Below are 23,560 nucleotides of genomic sequence, written 5' to 3' on the forward strand. Positions count from 1 at the left end.
CAATTAGCACAAGTGCCGCGGGGTGCTGTGTTTGCAGTTTAGCAACAGCGGTGTGGATGACGTCACACGCTGTCTCCACGTCCGCCCGAGGAGGGATGTAAACAATAACAACAATGACGTGTTCAAACTCTCTGGGCAAGTAATAGGGATGTAGACTTATGGCAGTTCAAGTCGCAACAGTTCAATGTCCCTGCAGCAAGTGGAGATTTTGACTTTTACATGTCCAGGGTTGCACCACCTTGTATTCACATAGAGAACGAGTCCTCCTCCTTTCTGCTTCCCGCAGGTATTTGCGTCTCTGTACACTCTAACTTTGCTAAACCCAGGTAGCTTCACGTTAGCATCTGGGATGCTAGTCATTAGCCACGTTTCACAAAAACACAACAAACTGCATTCTCTGTAGGTCCTGACATTTTTCACCAGCACAGCCAGTTCATCGATCTTATTTGGTAGTGAGTTCACATTTCCCAGGATCACAGAAGGCACCGAAGGCTTGTATCACCACTTTCTCGCTAGCTGCTTAGCCTTTAGCTAAGCCTTAAGCTAAAGGCTTAGCTTAGCCTTAGGCTGCCACAATACCGCCTTCTTACCTCATCAGGTAAATAGGGAACCACACCGACACAGGCCTTTGTTTTCAGTGCTTGAAGATGACTACCTGAATAGACGAGTCTCGGTGTGTAAAAATCCATGTCCAAGTAGTAAGAAAAAGGTAGAAATATAAAGTCGTACACGGAGCTGCTGGAAAGACTGCTACTCACGGCAGTGCCTACCATTACAATTTGTTGACTCAGCTGGAAAATCTCCTCTCTGAGAGACATGTTTTCATCAAGCTCTAAGTCAGTAACTGCTGGAACCAGAGCTGAAACATGTCATGGTCCTCCAGGATTCTATCATCCTCTTCTTTGCTCGCTGTGTCAACCTCCATCGGTTGCTTTCTCCACTCTCAAACCCCAGGTCTGGAAAGTGGAATGGAGAAATGGTTCCATTCAAACAATGCAGGAACCGCACCCTTCTTCAACAGTCACTGCCCTGTCTCAGACCCTGGCTCACAAAAATCCTCTTTTTTAAAATGCTGGCTACAAACATGGGAATGGGATCTAACTGTAAAGCTCTGTCTCCGGATAGCAACAGTCAATTTAGATCAGGTTTTCGCATCAGAGTGATATGTATGAAAATTAAATATCTTGTAGTTACTGGAAGCTCAACAAAAAGGTAAATAACAGTGTTCAGATATAGAGATATCTGTACGGCAAGACTTAAACTTCTCTTTCTCAGACATTCTTGCCATTAAAAAAAAATTCATACTTGCATTATGGACAATGGAAGTGACTGAGCTGGCTGAGATTTCAGCAGAAGTACGGCAAAACTTAAACTTCTCTTTCTCAGACATTCTTGCCATTAAAAAAAAATTCATACTTGCATTATGGACAATGGAAGTGACTGAGCTGGCTGAGATTTCAGCAGAAGTACATCAGCACTACCGTGTTGACCAGTAAAAGTGTTGCAATGTACCGCACTGCACCACAGAAAAAATGTAAAAACTTTCCATAAGGGTAGCTGTTTATATCCATACTTTTATTTTTTTTTAAATAGCTATCAAGGATTTGAGCATACTTACCCTGAACAAGAAGGAGATATGTCAAATCTCAGGTGTTGATGTGACTTCACAGAGCCTCATGTTATGCGTATCCGATTCATACAGCGTTGGGATCTGCAAAAAGACACTTTAGTCATCTTGGGTTGAGTGTCTGGTTGAACATTCTGAGTAATAATAATAGAGAGAAACTGAACATCTTGGTAGGCAAAGCTAACTGTTCATCGCATCGTGCTGCTGTTGATATAACGAGTAGAGGCAGTATATGCCATGCATTTCCCAGTTAAAAAGTAAAGCCATAAGAGTAAATTTTCTAGTAAAAAGAGCACGTACAATTCAGCCACCTCAAGGCACATGTGCCAGCTGAAACTGCACTAAATGAAGGCATTCCAAGAGTAGGGAAAGTGCTCCCTGAGAAGAAAAATAACAATGCCTCCGTTGGGATAGAGCACCACATTCCCCACCAGCATATAAAACCAGCAAACAGATGTGTTTCGACTAGATTGAATGTCTGGCTAAACCTTCTGAGTAGTAGTAATAGAGAGAAGGTGATCTGTTGAGCATACTAGCCCTTGAACAGGATAGAGGGGTTCTTAATGGGGTGGTTTCTTTTTGTATAGTTTTGTTTGTGTATTTTTATATAAAGTTTTTTGTTTTTCTCTTTGATTATAGTACTTTCAGAAGGAGAAAGAAAGAAAGAAGACAGGTCTCTTTTGTTGTAAATAGTGTTTTAAGGAAGAGTTTTTTGTCATGATTTTTATCTAGAGCATGAATAAGGGAAAGACTGAGTTTTTGCAAATATTTTTTGTGGGTTTCATTTTGGAACTGAGTTTTAGTTAATGACCCCATACTGACTATTGTTTTGAGTTTTATCTTTTTATATTTTTCTTTTGGAAAAACCTGTAAATAAAGAACACATTGTTTTTCACCTTTTTTACAATTTCTTGCTTGTGTCTTCAAAATCTATCGCCATTGATAAGTTTGGTCCATGAACTACAAGAGCCCAGAGTGTTGCATGGTGCCAACCCCACTACATAGAGTCTTATTTGCATTCTCTGTGCTATTGCATGCTCCACAGCAAATCAAGCTATTTCACGAATTGTGCTAGACCGCCAAGTGAAAATAGCTATCTGTGTTGCAGCTGGAGCTCAAATTAACAGTTACGAACCCTAGCAGTGAATCTGGGGCAGTTATTGAAATAGACCAAAATACTGTTTATTTTTTACAAACTATCCTAGAAATCCATCACCCATGGAAGCCAATTTTCTTCCATGAACAGCAAACGAAAATAGCCCAGCGCCACAGGAATACCACCAAGCTGTCAGACATGCATTGCTCCTCTTATTAGGGCTCCTTCAGCATGCACAGCTCTGGCCTCCCAACTGCAGAGTCCCACCTGCCTGTTTTCTCACAAATGGAGTCACTACAGTCATTTTGTTAACTCAAATTGCTAGTGTTCAAACAGGCTATGTTTATGTTCAGCTTATGAATCAATCAAGAGTTAAACTGCAATTAAAAGCATTCACATAAACACATACATTGGAAAAGAGTGATCCAACTGGACAAAGTGGTGTACATTTCAAATAACGTTATATCAGGGTGTAACCACAAGGGGGGGCTTCAAACCACAGATACAGTAATATGCATAAGAACACTAGCACACATAGACCATTCACAATTCTCTTCTTCCTCCTCCTCTTCCTCCTGTTTTAAGTAAAGTGGCGGGCTCACTTTTTAACTTGACCCGAGAACTGCTGCCAGTCTCATGTCCAGGTTGTCTATAGCATTTCTGGGTCATACGGAAACTAGGGCATTCCTACCCGTACAGCGCACTCTGTCGATATCCAGAGACCCCAACAAGGCTGCATTTCTGGGCTCCAATTCCCATGCCACCCTGTGCTTGTCTTAATCTGCTCCTGCCTTGAGGAACATTACCACTTGTCATGTGGAGGAATGAACTGCTCCCGGTAAGTCTGTTCATCCAGTCCAGGGGTCGGCAACCCGCGGCTCTGGAGCCGCATGCGGCTCTTCAGCCTCCTTGTAATGGCTCCTTTTGGCCTTGACAAAAAAAAAAAAAACATGAAAATGAATAACGGCAATTTCTTAATTTAATTTGTATATAATATATGTAATATATATAATGTTTATTTACTACTACTACTGTTATACACTTTAACATCTAATTTTTATTTTTATTTATAATTTGTCAACTAAAATATGCGTCACATCTACGTCTATAGCCCTCGCCTTTACCTGCAGGTGGCTTCTGGAGTGTGCGACCCCTGCACTAACCATGAATAAATCCCAAAAATGAAAAATCCCAGAAGAGAACAGAGAGTTTAATTCTGCGTGGACAGAAGCATTTGCCTTCACCGCCAACGACGCTGGCTTACCGGTGTGCTTAATATGTGGCGATAAATTATCGAACAACAAAAAATGTAACGTTGAAAGGCATTTTCGAAACAAGCACTCAGCATTCACTGAAAAATACCCAAGTGAAGATGAGCGAAAGAGAGCAATTTCGGAACTGCAACGGAAAGCTGAACAGAGCAAACATACTTTCAAAAAGTGGATCACTTCTCCACAATCAACTACAGCTGCTAGTTTTGTGGCAGCTCAAGAGATCGTAAGGAGGGGTAAGCCGTTCACAGACGGAGAATACATGAAAGAATCGTTCATAAAAATATCAGAGCATCTATTCTCTGACTTTAAATGTTTTGGTGTTTGAGCGCATGATGACAGTGTTTGCCAGAGATGTACAGAAAGGTACACTCTCTCACTTCCCCTCCCTGAGAGAGTTCAAAGCAGTGAACATTCACATAAATTGTGATTATTTCCACCGTACAATTATTGCAATGCAAGCTGCATTTAGAGAAAGATTCAGTGAGTTCAGAAAGAAAAAAAACACTCTCTCCTTCCCTGGACATCGACCCATCCCTGCTGAACACATCCGCATTCACAGGAGTAAGTAAGCCCGATCTAGAAATTGAACTGGCCGCATAGCGGATAAAGATTTATGGGTGTCCAAGTTCAAATGCCTGACAGCGGATCTTGAAGAAGTCGCCCGTCAGAAGGCTACTCTCGCTAAAGAGCACAAATGGACTGATATTGAAAACCTCCCCAAACCCGACAAACTTGTTTTCAATACATGGAGTGCCATTCCCGAAACATATATGAACATGAAAAAATATGCATTTGGAGTCCTGTCCATCTTTGGCTCAACATACTTATGTGAGCAAGTTTTCTCAAGAATGAACTTCATAAAGTCCAAATATCTCTCCCACCTCACACATGAGCCTGCAGTCCTGTGTGAAGGTCAAAGTCACATCGTATAGCCCCGACATAGAACAACAACAACATTTATTTATATAGCACATTTTCATACAAAAAGTAGCTCAAAGTGCTAGAGATGATCTGCAGCGAACTTCAGAAACAGAAGTCACATTAAACAGGTGAGAACAATAGCATTTAATAGGCTAATATTTAAAAAAAAAAAAAAAAAAAAAAAACACATTTATTTCAGACCCGGAGCTGATGTAGGTTTTTTTGTATGTTCAGGTGCTTCAGTTGATTGCTGGCTGAGAGGGAAACCTGAAGAGGATGACAGCATACTGAAATGGAATTTTATGTTTACTTTTTTAAAGCTGCTAAGCTACAGCTAAATGTTTTATTTATATTAAAGTGGGCTAGTTTTTATTTTAATTTTATACAGGTATAGGAAGGACTCAAATAGGCCTGCAGAGTTCAGTTAAATTTATTTCAAAGTAGGCCTACACATGCACACTGCACTTCTGTTTGTTGTATTCCGTGGTTGTAACATGTAAAATCTAAAAAAAGATTAAAACTTAAAAGTTTATAAGCTGTGTTATGTTTTGCGGCTCCAGACTATTTTTCTTTGGAGGAAGAGGGAGCAAAATGGCTCTTTTGATAGTGAAGGTTGCAGACCCCTGATCCAGTCCAACCATTATGGTCTCCTGGCTGGGCATGAAAAAACATCCTTTATCCCAGCCAGGAAGCCTGTCCTTCCTCTCTGGCACTTACAACGGCTTATAATTCAGTTCAGGACTGCAGGTATTCTACACAAATGTAGTAATTCCCACAAATTCTGATTTTTAATGCACTAATATTCCACACATATTTATTTGGCAAGCAATCTCTCTTGCTTGTTGCAAGAATTTTCAATGTCTTATTTAATTTTTACACGGTTTACAACAACAATTTATTTCTTGTATAGCCTAAAATCACACAAGGAATGACTCAGTGGGCTTTAACAGGCCCTGTGTTTTTGACAGAGTTTGTAGGGGGGAAAATGGAAGAAATTATGTTTTATTAAGCTTGCATGCATAGGATGTCACTACATGCTTCAGTTGCTTTGGAGCTGAGAAGTTGGTAATGGGCTTTTTAGTGGAACTGTGCAACTGCCCAGTGGGATTCAAAGATGTGTCTGGCACATGGTGCACTTTACTTAAAATGCACTTTATAAGTAACTTGACTAAACATTTTTAAAGTGAAGGCTAAAACAGGGTGAAGTATATTCTTGTGTTAAAGTCACTACAAACATTTAGGAAATTAACTTGGATTGTTTAGTGAATTCATATTCATATTCTTTTTATTTGACAAGCTGGCTACTACCAATTTGAGGCTGTGTTGTAATCATAGTTTCTTTAAAACGTCTGCAGTGAATTAACTGCCTTTAGAACTGAAACTGAAAAGTAAAATCACTGACACACACAAAAAGCTGAGAAATGCTCATGGATAATTTCAAGAAAGCTGTAGCATAGCTAAGGCTGCCACCTCTTTAAAACTGAAAAGAAGGATAATTCTGAATAAAAGTGAGGGCTTTGTAGGATACCTTTACATTCTGTTATGGTCTTTTAGAAATTACCTGTTGCAACAGTTCATAGTAATCTCAAAGCAAATTAACTTCACTGGAAAAGTAATAAAGTCATAATAATAATAATTTTTATTTATGTAGCGCCTTTCATACACTCAAGAACACTTTACAATTCAATGAACACATTAACAAGACAGTAGAAATTACATACAAGAAAAAGAATAATGCTCATTGAAAGGATGTGTTTTTAAAAGAAGTTTGAAATTAATAATAGATTTTTCCTCACGAAGGCTGAGAGGAAGAGAATTCCAAATTTTAGGGGCTATCACACTGAAAGCTCTGCCCCCCATAGTTACTAACCTGTGTTTAGGTACAGTGAGTAAGTTAGCATCCGATGATCTTAATCCACAGGCAGGAGTGTAAGGAAGCAGCAGCTCAGACAGATAATGAGGGGCTAACCCATGAAGGGCTTTAAAGATGAGAAGAATAATTTTACATTTGATTCTTGAAGAAACTGGTAACCAATGCAAATCACAGAGGACAAGATGTGAGCAGATTTTTTAGTGTGTGTAAGTAAACGAGCAGCAGAATTCTGAACATACTGTAATCTATTGATATGTTTAGTTGGGGGGCCATAAAACAAACCATTGCAATAGTCTAGACGGGTAGTGATGAAAGCATGAATGAGTGTTTCAGTATCTTTCACACTGAGGAAAGAATGCAGATGAGCAATGTTGTGAAGATGAAAAAAGGCTGTCTGTACTATTGAGCTAATGTGTGATTGAAAAGTAAAAAGCTGATCAAAGATGACACCCAAATTATGGACTGATACTAAGGGTTCAACCAGGATCCCATCAATGTCAATTTTTAGCCCACAAAGGGTAGAGAAGACAGATTTGGTACCAACTAATAAGATTTCTGTTTTATCAGCATTGAGTTGTAAAAAATTATCTGTCATCCAATGATTGATTTCCCGCATGCAGTCTAGTCAGTGCAACAGGTGAAGATGTTGCAGTTGCATCAACACTTACATAAAGTTGTGTGTCATCGGCATAGCAGTGGAAGCTTAAACCATACCGACAAATAATCTCACCTAATGGGAGCATATAGATTTTAAAGAGGATTGGACCTAGAACTGACCCTTGAGGGATACCTTGTGCGAGTGAAGTAGTGTCAGATTTGTATTCCCTAATGAAGACACAGTACTGGCGATCACTGAGGTATGTGAACCAAGAAAGAGCAGCACCAGAGATACCAATAGTTGAACTTTGGGACAGTAAAATATTATGGTTAACTGTATCAAATGCTGCGCTTAAGTTAAGAAGAACTAGAGGAGCGGCCATCCCAGAATCTGCGGTTATAAGTAAGTCATTGGCTACCTTAAGTAAAGCAGTTTTAGTGCTATGTATGGCTCTGAATCCAGAATCCAGATCATAGTCATCTCAAACCCTCTCACTCTAGTTCAGATGAGCAAGGAGTGAGAGCTTGTCCTGGCAGGGTACCAGTTCACTGTCATACACAAACACTCTTACACTGGGGTAATTTAACAAAACATACAAGGCTTTCAGACTTTGGGAAGAGAACTGGAGTAGAAAGAAAGAAAGAAAGAAAGAAAGAAAGAAAGAAAGAAAGAAAGAAAGAAAGAAAGAAAGAAAGAAAGAAAGAAAGAAAGAAAGAAAGAAAGAAAGAAAGGAGTAGAAAGAAAGAAAGAAAGAAAGAAAGAAAGAAAGAAAGAAAGACAGCATGCAGACTCCACACATACAATCAGAAGCTACATTTGAACTTAATGGATGTGTAAAGTGGTACTCCTAATCAGTCCACATCACTGTGCCACCTAAGCCAAGGATATATTAACTATATTTTAATCAAATATCTGAAATTTCTTAAATTAACAGCATTCTCATTTACAGCCTTATATTGAGGGCTGAATGGCCTTAATGCTGCAAAAAATTATACTCTGGCAGTAAAAACAGTAAAGTATGAACAAAAAAATGTTAAAATGACTTGCTTTTCTCATTTTACATTCTCAATATTCTCAATACAAGTCTGGCTGTTTGGCTAAATATGAGTGAAACTCTTTTCAAGCAAAATTAAAAAATTATTTATTTAAAGTTAAAAGAGTAGAAATAATTATTTGAAAGACTGGCTGTTAACTTTACCTACTCCTGTAAACATCAGAAAGTATAAGTTATGACATTTAAAAAATGCTTGAAATACTAATATCAGAGTGCTTTTTAAATTGTGGGTTTTTGACCTCTAACACATTTTCATTACCTTCACTGTGTCTGAAACCCCCCTTTTCTGTTAAGTTCAAGAGAGATCCCCCCATTTCAAAAGTGAATTTAAGCCCTGTACATAGTAGAATATTACTCATTTAGACTTATTGTAAATCTTAAAATGTTTAATGTTAATGTTAAAATGCACATTTGATTAGCTTTATTTTGTTTAGAATGTGAGTTTTTCATAGAGGTATAGACAATGAACAATTCTGTTTACTGTAACTCCCCAAGCTAACTTGTAATGGAATTTCCTTAATTTTCAGCTTTATCTGAACTCCAATAATATAATTTTAGTGAGCCTTTAGTTAGCTAGAAACATAACTATTTAATTTTCTTTGTTTTCAGTGGCATACAGTGTTCTGTCCATCTATATTCCATGTTTGCATTTGTGACATATGAGCAAGTGACTGTATGTTATATAGTGAACTTATAAGAGGAACTCAAAGAAAGATAACAAGATACAGTGGTGTGAAAAACTATTTGCCCCCTTCCTGATTTCTTATTCTTTTGCATGTTTGTCACACAAAATGTTTCTGATCATCAAACACATTTAACCATTAGTCAAATATAACACAAGTAAACACAAAATGCAGTTTGTAAATGGTGGTTTTTATTATTTAGGGAGAAAAAAAAATCCAAACCTACATGGCCCTGTGTGAAAAACTAATTGCCCCCTGAACCTAATAACTGGTTGGGCCACCCTTAGCAGCAATAACTGCAATCAAGCGTTTGCGATAACTTGCAATGAGTCTTTTACAGCGCTCTGGAGGAATTTTGGCCCACTCATCTTTGCAAAATTGTTGTAATTCAGCTTTATTTGAGGGTTTTCTAGCATGAACTGCCTTTTTAAGGTCATGCCATAGCATCTCAATTGGATTCAGGTCAGGACTTTGACTAGGCCACTCCAAAGTCTTCATTTTGTTTTTCTTCAGCCATTCAGAGGTGGATTTGCTGGTGTGTTTTGGGTCATTGTCCTGTTGCAGCACCCAAGATCGCTTCAGCTTGAGTTGACGAACAGATGGCCGGACATTCTCCTTCAGGATTTTTTGGTAGACAGTAGAATTCATGGTTCCATCTATCACAGCAAGCCTTCCAGGTCCTGAAGCAGCAAAACAACCCCAGACCATCACACTACCACCACCATATTTTACTGTTGGTATGATGTTCTTTTTCTGAAATGCTGTGTTCCTTTTACGCCAGATGTAACGGGACATTTGCCTTCCAAAAAGTTCAACTTTTGTCTCATCAGTCCACAAGGTATTTTCCCAAAAGTCTTGGCAATCATTGAGATGTTTCTTAGCAAAATTGAGACGAGCCCTAATGTTCTTTTTGCTTAACAGTGGTTTGCGTCTTGGAAATCTGCCATGCAGGCCGTTTTTGCCCAGTCTCTTTCTTATGGTGGAGTCGTGAACACTGACCTTAATTGAGACAAGTGAGGCCTGCAGTTCTTTAGACGTTGTCCTGGGGTCTTTTGTGACCTCTCGGATGAGTCGTCTCTGCGCTCTTGGGGTAATTTTGGTCGGCCGGCCACTCCTGGGAAGGTTCACCACTGTTCCATGTCTTTGCCATTTGTGGATAATGGCTCTCACTGTGGTTCGCTGGAGTCCCAAAGCTTTAGAAATGGCTTTATAACCTTTACCAGACTGATAGATCTCAATTACTTCTGTTCTCATTTGTTCCTGAATTTCTTTGGATCTTGGCATGATGTCTAGCTTTTGAGGTGCTTTTGGTCTACTTCTCTGTGTCAGGCAGCTCCTATTTAAGTGATTTCTTGATTGAAACAGGTGTGGCAGTAATCAGGCCTGAAGGTGGCTATGGAAATTGAACTCAGGTGTGATACACCACAGTTAGGTTATTTTTTAACAAGGGGGCAATTACTTTTTCACACAGGGCCATGGAGGTTTGGATTTTTTTTCTCCCTAAATAATAAAAACCATCATTTAAAAACTGCATTTTGTGTTTACTTGTGTTATATTTGACTAATGGTTAAATGTGTTTGATGATCAGAAACATTTTGTGTGACAAACATACAAAAGAATAAGAAATCAGGAAGGGGGAAAATAGTTTTTCACACCACTGTATATAAGCCTCGAACAGAAGCAACTTACAAAACAAGTTTTATTTTATCAGTTTTTCTCTTTATTTTTGTTTAAACTGATTTGCTTTTCATTTTTACTAAACCTTTGAAAACAAAAACACTTGAACTGTGAAATTATTTGCATACATACATTTCATTCATTAAAACTCTGTAATGGACGAAATAGAATATACTCAGTATTTGGTATTATCTGAAAAAGCATAGTTTTATAAAGATATGTATCACACTAAAGTGCTTATTCTGATGGAGAGCTCCTTACAAATGTACATAATACACCATTTAAAACTTCTAAAACTCTTTTAGATGAAAACAGAACATTATTGTACATACCAGTTACTGAAGATGAAAATTAGACTCACTATAAAAACCTTCCTAACTCCAATGAACTTTCACACGGGACTGCACTTTGATTAAATGAGTGTGTTTCATGCCACTGCTTACAGATTCAAGTGGAGATATTCAATGTGACTGAATCTCACCATGCAGACTTTCACAGCAGATTGCTCTTCAATCAAATGGACTTATTTGTGCCACGCTGCTGCTTGCAGTTTCATGTAGGAACCCCCTGTGCCCCCTAATCTTATATCATTGAATCACACTGTGCAAGCTTTCATAGGGGATCACTCTTTGATTGAATGTATCGATATCACACCATACCATGTCACCACTCATAGTTTCACACGGGGAACTCCCCCGCCTCCCCCTTCTTTGATTGATTCACCTGTTTCTGAGCATGCCAGTATTTGACTTACATGGTAAAAATGAGCTATTTAGATTGATTGGTGCCTGTTTGAATGCTTTAGTTCAGTGGTCCCCAACCTTTTTGACAGCAAGGACCACTTCACTAGAAGCCAATGTTTCCTTGGACCAGTGTTGTTGTGGAGGGGGGGTGGGGGGGTTTGAGGATTCAGGGCGGATTCGTAGGGCAGTTTTATACACAATTTACATTACATTTCCATTATTATTAAGTTATAATATCATAATAGAAATTATACAACTTACCATAATGCAGAATCAGTGGGAGCCCTGAGCTTGTGTTCCTGCAACCAGACGATCCCATTTGGGGACGATGGAAGACAGTGACACACGAAGTGTGTTGCTTATGTTCAGTCTACTCCGTAATCTCATTTTGGTTGCTGTCACTGCAGAAAACACTGCCTTACAAAGATAGGATGTTGGAAATGGAAGCAGACTTTTCAGTGCTTTTGTGGCAACCTCAGGATATTCCGCCTTGACTTTAATCCAAACTGTATGGAGATTTGAAGTTGTCTCAAACATACTTTTAAGGCCACCATCATTTGGAACCTCAAGCAGTTGATCCTCTTCAAGCACAGACAAAGTTGATTCACCTGGCTTATTCACAAATGGGTCACAGATCCATTCCTTCCCATTTCGGGGGTCTTTTGTGGTTGGGAATAATGCTCAAACTCTATTGAAAGCTGAGATAGGTGATCATGCACCAGCTGGGAGAAAGAAGGCCCTGGCTTGGTATCTTTAACAACCTCTGCTAACGTTTGAAACATATCAAAAATCCCAGTGTTCACTTGTAATTCCCATAAATCAAGTTTGGCTTTGAATGCAGCCACTTTATCTGCCAAGTTGAACAACGGGTATCTTCTGCCTCTGCCCCACATGCTGCTGCTCCACCTCTGCCTCCAGCACTCCTCCAGCCTGGCTGGATACTAAGTCTGTAGACTGGGTAAAGGTGGGGTGCCCTAGTGCCTTAATGCCAGTTCATATTGTGAAGTTTCTGAACTCTTTTGGGATCCCCCCACCCAACGGGAACATCACGCTGAAGTGCATCCCGAAGCGCGATTGCTTCACAGTAGAGCTGTGAGCCTGCTGTTGCCCCGGCAACAGATAAACAGTCTTAAACAGATGTGGTGATCGCACTTCGGGAAGCTCTTCGGCATGTTGTTCCGTTGACGGAGGTCCCAAGAGAGTTTAGAAACCTCACGTTTTCTTGAATGAGTGCCGCATTAATAGGAATGTTTCTTGAACGAGCATCACTGAACCACATAAAAACTGTCTTCAAATGCAGCAGTTTGCATACGTTTGCAACCCGAGATTTTTCTTCTTTTTTTGCATATAACAAAGACATATGCATTGCATTTGTCATTCCAACAGATTGCACATCACAAACATTAACACTGTTATCGTTTTTTCGCGTCTGCCATTTCTATAGGAGGGGGACAATGAATTAAATTCCAAAGGATGTTTTTCAAATGTTGACAAGCAATAAGCAAAAGGTATCACTGAAAACCACAGAAAACAAAAACAGCAAAAAAAAAACAGTACAAGGAAAGATCAAAGAAAGAAAATTTTTTTACAGTGTTTCTGTTTGGGGATCATTGTGCAAATGTGCACAACTGAGCTGCGACCATAGATCTAGCTGCTCTGTGGATGATTCATTCAAGTATTTCAAGGTCACTTCATTGTAATGAAAGCATCTGCTGAATGTACTTCGTAGTAACGAGATTTCTATAGACTTGTATCATATGGGGAAACTGTCGGGACCATAATAATACTTTGTTGTAATACTCTCTCACCTCGGTCTCTCTCTCTGCACTGCTGTAAAGCCCCGCCTGCCAAGCGTTCTGAAAAGTCTGAGTGAGTCTCAGAACTGCCGGCAGTTCTCTTGCGGACCGGCTGTCAGACGGCTGCGGCCCGGTAGTGAGCGTGTACCAAGGGTTGGGGACCCCTGCTTTAGATGCATGCTTATGCCCTATGTCCCTGCCCTATGCCCATTTTTGCTGGGAAAGACATTGTCCCCAGCACTAGAAGAAGCTAGTATGAAAATCTATGCATGTGTTTACTTTATTTCAGAGTTGAAATCAGGTCAGGTCAGGTTGGGTAGCATGCACTGGTACAGCCTGTTACCACACCCACCACACAACGAAACAGTTTGGGATCCTGGTTGGCAACCCCCCAGGCAGACATGCAGTCCAGTCCCACCCACCTGGAGTGACCCTCTATCTGCCACAGCCAGATGTTATGTGGGCATCCCCTTGGCCTGGTCCAGCAGCTCAGGTCCTCAACAATGATGATCCTGCAAGCCGCATCACCCTCAGGGAATCAGGCCACATGGCTGTTGTGCTGTAAATGACACTACCTCACAATGTAGGTAATGTGCCTCTTTCAGGACTCCATGAGCAACTGCTCATTCAACACAAAGTCAAATCAGTGGTACCAAAGGATTCTCCAAAGATACACAATACTGAAGGAGTCCAGTCTTTATCTCAGGTCACTAGATAGTATCCATGTCTCGCAACCTGACTTCATACAGTAGGAAGAGTCACCAGAGACATGAATGTCACTGCTGAGGTAAGTAAACCTCTCAACAAGGTTGACACTCTCTCCTCAGACAGACACACTGCTGATGGCTGTGCCCAAGAAGTAATTAAAGGCCTAGATCTTGGCTTTTATCCAGAACACTCACAAGCCCAGACAGTCAGACTCCTCGTTCGGTCTCTCAAGAGCATCAATCAGAGCCTCCATTGACTTCGTTAAGATCAGTGAATCTTTCTTCACCAACAGATGCCCCACAGCTGCTGGACTCCACAACCTTGCCCAACACCCAGTCCAGAGTAGGAGCAAGAACACACCCCTGATGAACCCCAGATTCAACTGGGAAAAACACAGAGGTTCTGCCTCCACTCTGCATAACACTCACAGTACCAATGTACAGGTCAGTCATGATATCTAGTAACCTTGAGGGAACCCTCAGAGTCTCAGGAAGCCCCACCGGGCAGCTCAATCAACTGAATCAAACACTTTATGAAAATCAACCAAGGCTTTTGCACTCCAAGAGATCCCTCAGTGACTTCTTAGGTGTAAAACCAGACTGCTCCAGTTGCTGGTAGGTGATCAAGTGATCACAGATCCTATAGTTGGCACAATCCAGGTGATCACCATTCCCTTTCCAGATGGGGATGACAAGTCCAATTTTCCAATCAGACACCCATCTCCCAAATGGAAGGAAAGATTGCTTGCAATGCCAGGAAGACAGCCTTACCACCAGCCTGGAGAAGTTCACCCTGGATACCATAGATCCCTGCAGCCTTCACTACCCTCAGCTGGTTAACCACCTATGCAATCTCAGTGAGATTGGGTAGTTCACAGCTAATTGGAGGATTAGCCTCAAGAACCGGGGACTCAGAGATATGCAACGATAAGCTGCTCAAAGTAGCCAGCCCAGCGGGTCACAACTGCAGTGTCATCTGTAAAGAACGTTCCATCAGCTGCCATGACTGGGACTCACCGAAGAAAAAAGAAAAGGCAACGACAACAAAAATAATTTAATAAATAAAAATGGACTAAACATTTGTGGTGGAACAACTGCAACATGTGGCTGGAGAAAATGTTTGAACTGTAGCACAAAAATCCTGGTGACTCCAACCTATTGTACAAAATGTAAGGTTTCTCTGTGTCTAATGGTAAGCAGTAATTGTTTAGGGGACTGAAATGAAAAATAATTTTGAAAGTAGAGTTTTGGATGAGTACCTAATTATATGTACAGTACATAGTAACAGATTTACTTTTTTGCTGCAGAGTTATACATAAATTGTGTGTGTGTGAGACTATGATATATGAAATCTAAACAATGATAGTTCACAGATTGGCATACAAAAGAAAACTGATTCCAGGGTTGTACATTAGAAAATGTTTTGTTTATATACTGAAAAATCGTTATTTAAAGAGAAATTCCTAAAATGTCTATTTTTTGTGTTTTATTTAGTTGATTTTGGTGTGAAACAAGGGTTTTTATTCATTTCTTTTAAAAATTTGATGTGTTATACTCACTATTCTTCAGTAATTTGAAGCTTTTTTATTACATAAGCAGAATAAAAGCCGTTTAATTGTTGGGAAGTAATTTAAGTGCAGTATTGTCAAAAACACCTTAAACCCAGCCACAGAGGATGCACAAACCAGTTTGTTTCTTTGTGCCAGTCCCAAGCCCAGATAAATGGGGAAGGCTACATCAGGAAGGGTATCCAGTGTAAAATTTTACCAGATCAGCACGCGAACAACAATACAGATTTCCATACCAGATCAATTGAGTCCCGGGTTAAACAACGGCCGCCACCAGTACTGTTAGCCAATAGGGTGCTGACAGAAATTGGGCTACTGTTGGCCGAAGAAGGAGAAGAAAAGGAGGGAGATATATCCAGAGGAAAGAGGAGAGGAGGAAGGTAAAGAGAGTGGAACTGAGGGGAGGAACTTTGAATGTTGGCAGTATGGCTGGTAAGGGGAGATAGTTAGCCGATATGATGAATAGAAGGAAGGTTGATATTTTGTGCATGCAAGAGACTAAATGGAAGTGAAGTAAGGCCAAGTGGATCGGAGGTGGATTCAAATTGTTCTATCATGGTGTGGATGGGGGAAGAAATGGGGTAGGGTTATTCTGAAGGAACAGCTCTGAGATACCTTATTAATGAGGTGAAAAGGATTAAAGGAAAGCTAAGTTAATATCAGGCAAAAAATTAAATATATATATTGTGACAGATAGGGGGCTGTCCTCCCCTTGAACCCTCAGACAATGCGTCAGACACCAGGTAAAAGTCCAAATATTATTTATTTTAATAATAAAGTGCACAAAGCACCCTCTACTCCACAATACTCCAATAATCAATGATCACAATACACAATCCTCCACTCCCAGCAGCTCAGTCACTCTTCCTCCCAACTCGGCTTCCTGCTGGGATCTCCCCCAATCCTTTTATAGTTCATGACCCGGAAGTGCTTCTGATCCCCCCCAGTCCATGTGATTCTTAGCACTTCCGGGTCAGATCAAAAACTCTTCTTTTCTTCAGCCCAGAAGTATATCATCTCTTCCGTTCCTGTGATTGTGAAATACTTCCGGGCTATATGGAGAGTATAAGTCCCTGGGCCTCCCTGCAGCGTCTCCTGGCGGCCCCCACAGTATCCAGCAGGGCTGTGATGAAAGACTCCAAGTTCCATGATGCCCTGCTGGAATTCGGGGCACCTCCATGTTGCCAGGAGGGCTCCATCTGGGGGTATTGGCCGGGATGAACGGCCAGCCATATACCACAATATATATATATAATATATATAAATAAAATAAAAAATGTACAGAGTATAGCAGTGCTGTCACATTTTTTCAGAGAATGCTGTAGGATGTTACCTGACTGATGTAGACATGCATCTTATGTAGCCGTTTCCACTTCCTGACAACTTTCCTGTCTCAGATGATTTGTACATTAAGGGAAGGAAATCCATCCACTTAAAAACCTGCTTATTCAAAGCAGAAGCACGGGAAAGCTGAAGCCTAATCACAGTAAGCATCAGGTGCAAGGCAGGAACAATCTTGGGACAAGGTGCCAGTCTGTCGCATGGACACCCTTTTCTACACTCACAGACCTGAAGTTTGTTAATTATGGTGATTTAATTCCAATATATGTGTTGTCAATAAGGCTGAACATACTGTATTTGGAAAAAGTTCAATTTGTTTGATGCAGGTTAGAGCTGCAAGAAACCAACAAAAAAATTCCCTCAGCAGTATAAGTATCCCCGTGACCCCCACAATTCATCTAATGTTCAACTATGTTGGCAATATTGATGCAGGGAAGGAATGTGCTGCGGTGGATGATTTGATTAACACCCACAAAGTTTAAATAGGTGCATCAGCACAAGTAGTATGTAATCAAATATACTGTGTTTTTATTAATTGTTTTTTGTTTCCCTCTACTGTTTAGTGCAAAGTTCCTTCCTCATCTTGTCTTCCTTTGATTGTGAAACTATCTCCCATTTTAAAACAAGCCATCCAACCACAAAATCCTTTGTGGTGGCCCTGGAATGCCATTTAGGAAGGTGTTCTATTTTACAGCTTTTACAGGTACACAGAAAAATGTGGGGCGCTAGTAATCCTGGATGTGCTCTGATGTAAGTGGTGCAGGGAAGAAAACAATAAACTATGCAGAGAGCTTACAAGGCTAATAGAATTTAAATATCATTGTTCTGTGGAAAAGGGTTAGGAGCATGATAATGCTGTGTTTTTCTATATAGCACCACACTAAATATATTCATCTGCAGAGGGAAGATTTCAAGAGGTGGTTGCTTCAGCGCAAATGTGCATGTTTGTAATAAATGGGTTTGAAAATGTCCTTAAACCTTCCCTGTGCATTTTGTATGCACACCTTCCGTTCTGAATAAGCATAGACCCCAGACTAAATTGCTGATTGAGAGTAGTCATGTACTGTATGTGCAAGTGCCCCCTTTGAGCATCTGGCAGCATATCCAGGCCTTAATCCTGATGAGTTGCCAAGGTATGTTCTGTTTTTTTGAAAATTAGTTATCAGACCACTTACTTTTTAATTATTTAATATATAGGTTCCATGAAAACATGGTCATTGTTTAATCATCCGGGCTGCTTCCATATTGTAGTTTTTGTATTACTGGGCTGTCTATGATGTGCAACTTGCATCATTAGCAGCAATTCATATTTCTGTTTTTTCATAAATCATTTTTAATCTGAGCATTTCTGGGCAGTCATCATATTTAAGAGATTCTGAATAGTTCTCTGCATGCATGCTTTCCAAAATAATGATGTTTTGTTCAGTCATGTACATTGATGGATTGAAGGCCAGAGGTCCACATGACCATCATCATCAAATTCTTCTATGTGAAACCTGAAAACCATGAGGACTGATTAAGATCATTTATGTTAGGTTCGAATGCCTAGATGGGCCTGGAACTCCTGCAGATTTTTTTTTCTCCAGCCGTCTGGAGTTTTTTTTTTTTTTTTCTGTCCTCCCTGGCCATCAGATATTACTTAAAATGCTAAGTTAATTAGTATTGCCTAATTTTATTTTTATATTTAGTCTTTTTTCTCTTTCTTCATCCTGTAAAGCACTTTGAGCTACATCATTTGTATGAAATTGTGCTATATACAGTAAATAAATATTGTTGTTGTTGTTTGCAAGTTAGGTTCCCACCAGCTGAGTAGACTGAAAGGGTGAGCTTCTGGTACTGTGAAAGGTGTTAAAGCAATGTTGCCCTATCCATTGTTACTCTAGATAGAGCTATTAGAGGACAGGAACAAAGGATAAACTTGATAAACAAGTGAACATCATTGCCCAGAGAGGGTCACATAGATGGCATACCCAGGACATGTGGCCTTTGATAGCAGATGCTTGAAAATATCTGTTATTGGTAGGGTGTAGTATCATATTGTTTTATACAGCCTAAATCCTGCAATTATGATTTAAAATTGGGTGGTGAATTACACTACTCTTCACACAGGTTTGAAAAGAATATATTCTGTCTATAGTTTATGTCCATTCATTACCTGAAAGAGTATTTGTAAGATTCTGCTCTCATTGTAGTTTCAAATAATCTAGTGATGTATTCATTGTTAAATACACTAGTACAGTTTGGGTATACTTCGTTTCTCAGTATTATTACTTTGTAGTTATTACTGTGTGGTCACTAATTGGGGAAGATTATGAAGGCTAGGTATAAAAGTAAGCAGTTAACAGGAACCTTTAAAAAATATCAAAGTAATTTATACTTTGGCAGCAATGTGCAAAAACAGTGTTTACCCTGTTGGTACCAGGATGTATAGCATCTGCAATAGAAATGTAGATAATCATTCTGAAAATTTATGAAACCATCCCATATGCACATTTCTTGTTTTCATGGAAATAGTGCTTTTTTGTTCTTTTTCCAACGAATGTGCTTGTTATTGCATTAATATTAGGATATTAAAATTTAAACTTCCAGTACAATATAATATAATATAATTACATGTTTTGATTGACCATGAAAGTGTTTTGGGAATAATCATGAACAGCTGTACGCATCTTTGAAACAGGTATTATTGCTAGCATTTACACTGATAATGTTAATTTTTTGTTTAACAAGTCAACAGAATTCACCATTAGAAAGTTATATTAAAAGTTTGCCTTTTTTCTTTCTGCTTGTTTTAATTTACCTCCTAACCTCTCTGTTCTTCTCCTGTTTCTGAACTTCCTGGTTTCTATCAGGTCTCTTGAATCCCGAGGATAAATCGTCTTGAAGACCTGACTTTCTTGGTGATGTCTAGACAAGTTCAATGCCAGTATCTCGTTATATGTTAAGTCAAAGCAGCCAGAACAGGAAGAAGGACAGACATTAAATGCTTTGGAATTGAAGGGCAAATGGAAGTTGAACTTAATTGCAATAATTTTATTTATGTGTTTGTTTAGCTATTTATTTTTAAAACAACTTTATAGTTGTATTTAATGTTCCATTTTCCATTTTACTTTTTTATACAATTGAATTATAAAAACAGTATTTGTTTTTTATTTTAACTAATGTTTGGTGTGTGATCATTGCCATTCTGTTGAGTATTACATATTCCTTTTTGCATAACATGCTTCAGCATACAATGTTTTAGTTTGCTTTCATGTAATTCATTTCTGATTGTCAAGTCAAAGAGTATGCAGGTGTGACTTTAACATTTTAAGAGTTTCTTCAAAATTTTATTTATTTTTTGTATTACTGTTGTATCTCATATGCTGTATTTATAAATCATTGCAAATTATATTAATCACTATTCATGTGAGCTGTCCAATCCAGTTTGTTAACCCATAACTGCAGACAGAGAATAGATGCAAAGTTTCACATTAAATGTTCCAAGAACAACTTAAGTGCCACACAGGCTCTACAAAACTTGACATGGCAACTTTCCTTCTGCATGTATAAGTTATCTTTGTACTCTGTGCAGTAGGTTGGGGATTTTTTATCTGCTACATGCAAATTTGGAGATTAGATTACTGTGCTCAGTATTGGTTTGTTTAATAAGAACTTAGGCATTAAGACCCATGTGGAAATTCTATGACTGCATTTCTATTCTTGGTTATTGTCCAAAATATAGAACCTCCTATATTTGATAAAATGCACTACCAAATTTAACAGATTGACTAACTCAAACATAAGAATGTAAGTTTTACAAACAAGAAGCAACTATTAATTTTATCCCTCTCATTTGCTTGGCTGATGGTAAAATTTTTCCAATTTTACATCTATAATTCAAAAAGCAAACTTGGTTAAGATTTTCACTTCATGTATATGATTTGCCAGTTTGACACATAAAGGATCATGTAAATTTAGAATAAAGTTTATCCTGGCTCCTACCTTTAGTGCACAAAGTTAAAATATAAGTGCTGTATGAGTTTCAGGCATTTTTTATGATCTGTAGGCATGCATTTCTTTCTATGCAATTCTTTCTGCTTTATATGTTAAAGTCTAATTTCCTATCCTTTACAAATAAAAAATAGTTTATCTTTACTGTTCATCTGCTTAGTCTGCTTCAGCCCCTTGAACAAATGAACAAAAAAATTAATTATTTCTCTTTTCTATGCTATGCCCTACTTCATGCCAAGGTGAATGGTTTCAAGCAAATAAGATACAAAAATATTTAAGTTAGATAGCTCTTACCACTCATACTAACCTCTTTGTATCTAGGTTAGAGCAGTCCTACTGTACTAAAGAAGCAAGATTAAAGTTTCATTGTTACTGTTTTCTGTTTTTGTGTGGTGTTATTTTTTTTTCTTTTTGTGTTAAGTTGTATTTTGTAGGATGAAAAGTAAATACTGGCCTTTGACTAAACAAAAGCATGGCATGTTTGAAATTCACAGAGTTTCCAGTCTTCAAGTGAAAACAAATGTTCTCATATTCAGAAAATTGTGTAATATATTCCAAGTTGCAAGCCAGACTGAACAGACTGTGTATCTGAGAAAGCATGATTTACTGGTGTCTTGTTGTTGAATGTGTGGGGAGCTCTTTCCCCTAAAACATAATCCCCTTTCTGTGCTACAGTTTTTTTAGTGATACTCCACTCCTAGGCCACTTCTCATCTGTTGTACACGACAGTTGTTCTGTCCTGTACCTCTGGAATACAGCCTGCAACTCACACCTGTTAGTATTCCCCCTGGGTATGATCCCTCAATATCAGTCGGTCCTAAGGCTGGATTCCTTCTCTGTGGCAGGGTAATACTCCATCCCATGCCTTTAATGCACACTATACAATACAATACAATACAATACAATACAATACAATACAATACAATACAATACAATACAATACAGTTTATTTTTGTATAGCCCAAAATCACACAGGAAGTGCCGCAATGGGCTTTAACATGCCCTGCCTCTTGACAGCCCCCCAGCCTTGACTCTCTAAGAAGACAAGGAAAAACTCCCAAAAAAACCTAGTAGGGAAAAATGGAAGAAACCTTGGGAAAGGCAGTTCAAAAAGAGACCCCTTTCCAGGTAGGTTGGGTGTGCAGTGGGTGTCAAAAGAAGGGGGTCAATACAATACAATACACAGAACAGAACAAATCCTCAATAAAAAATAAAAATTTTTTAGAAGTACGGAGCAGAATTTCACAGTAGATGATATCACATAATAAGATTTGGATAATTTTAGACTCCTGGAGACCTCATCCATCAAGCTGCCTCCCCCATTTGGCCATTCCACGGCTGAAACAGTGTTGGGCCAGCCAATCCGATGAAAGGACCCCTCTTTCTCATGATTCCTGCGATCCTCCATCAGGGATGACTTTACCTTATGCAGGCAAAACAACTTGGCAGGTGAGCCGTGGCACCAAGTGCCACATTTGAGTACCAAGAAGAGAAACAGAATAGGTAAGGGTTAGTAACACATTATAACTATCATGTTACTTATGTTTTAGTGCTAATGACTAACAACAGAGATGCAGTATGTACAGTTAATCAGCAGCTCTAGTCAGGATATGCTAAACTGAAGTAGTGAGTCTTCAGCCGGGATTTAAAAGCTGAGACCGAAGGGGCATCTCTTATAGTAGCAGGCAGACCATTCCACAGTTTAGGGGCCCTGTAACTAAAAGCTCGACCTCCCATTGTTATTTTATTAATCCTTGGAACCATAAGCAGACCAGCATCTTGAGATCTTAATGTGCGCTCTGGTTTGTAAGTCATGATAAGTTCAGACAAGTAAGCCAGACCTCGGCCATTTAATGCTTTATATGTTAAAAAAAGGATTTTGAAATCTGCCCTAAACTTAACCGGGAGCCACACTACTTCTGGGATTTCGAGCTTCCACATATCAACTGCGATCAAGTGACCCTACACCTTTTAGGGGACGTATCCCAGCAAACCCTTGTTACCTTATGGCTAGAGCAATAAGCAAGACAGCAGAGCAGGTGTTCTTTATTTATTCATTAACATATATCATCCCAGAGCAGAAGCAAATGCATGTAACAAATTGCATTATATGACCCGAGTTTCGAGCTGCATTTAAATGTTAGTAACATCAGTCTATTATGACAGATGATTTCAGTCTCTATTCTAGCTTAGGTGGGCAACCCTTGCAGTGTAGTAATAACATCTTGCTTACAGCTATTGTCTCCTCCCTTTTAGGGGTCTGTGTCACACTCACTCATTCACCCTCTTCAGTTCTCTGTTGTCTACCTTTGCTTTGTTCCAGTATCAGTTGATTCCTACCTTCAGCTTGCTTGTGGTTTTTGTGCAACCAATCCTTTGGCAGCTGTTCAAAAGCAGGCAGCAGTGCTTTAATTTCCTTATAAGGAAATTTTTACCAGCTTATGACCTTTTGGAGACAAGCTGTGGTGGAGAGCCAAAACACCTGCCCGTGAGTCTAGTGCGCAACTTTTGTATGCCCTTTGTTTAATCTAATTTAAAAATGTCTTGGCTTTTAATATCTGTTTGATTTAATTGAACCATAGTACAAGCTTAGCAATAGTTACAAGAAA

The 23,560-nt window shown here is 39.2% G+C and overlaps 1 protein-coding gene across 1 annotated transcript in view; it reads left to right on the forward strand.

The window, feature by feature from the left end:
• lin7b (lin-7 homolog B (C. elegans)) overlaps positions 1 to 21,327 on the forward strand; it is a 231,665-nt gene extending 210,338 nt beyond the window's left edge. The window contains exon 6 of the mRNA XM_028813662.2: positions 19,811 to 21,327. Within this exon, the coding sequence (XP_028669495.1) occupies positions 19,811 to 19,832 (22 nt within the window). The 3' untranslated portion in view covers positions 19,833 to 21,327. The remainder of the gene's footprint in view (positions 1 to 19,810) is intronic.
• Positions 21,328 to 23,560: the final 2,233 nt, after the last annotated feature.

The sequence above is a fragment of the Erpetoichthys calabaricus genome, chromosome 11 (genome assembly GCF_900747795.2).
Source record: "Erpetoichthys calabaricus chromosome 11, fErpCal1.3, whole genome shotgun sequence".
Classification (NCBI taxonomy): domain Eukaryota; kingdom Metazoa; phylum Chordata; class Cladistia; order Polypteriformes; family Polypteridae; genus Erpetoichthys; species Erpetoichthys calabaricus.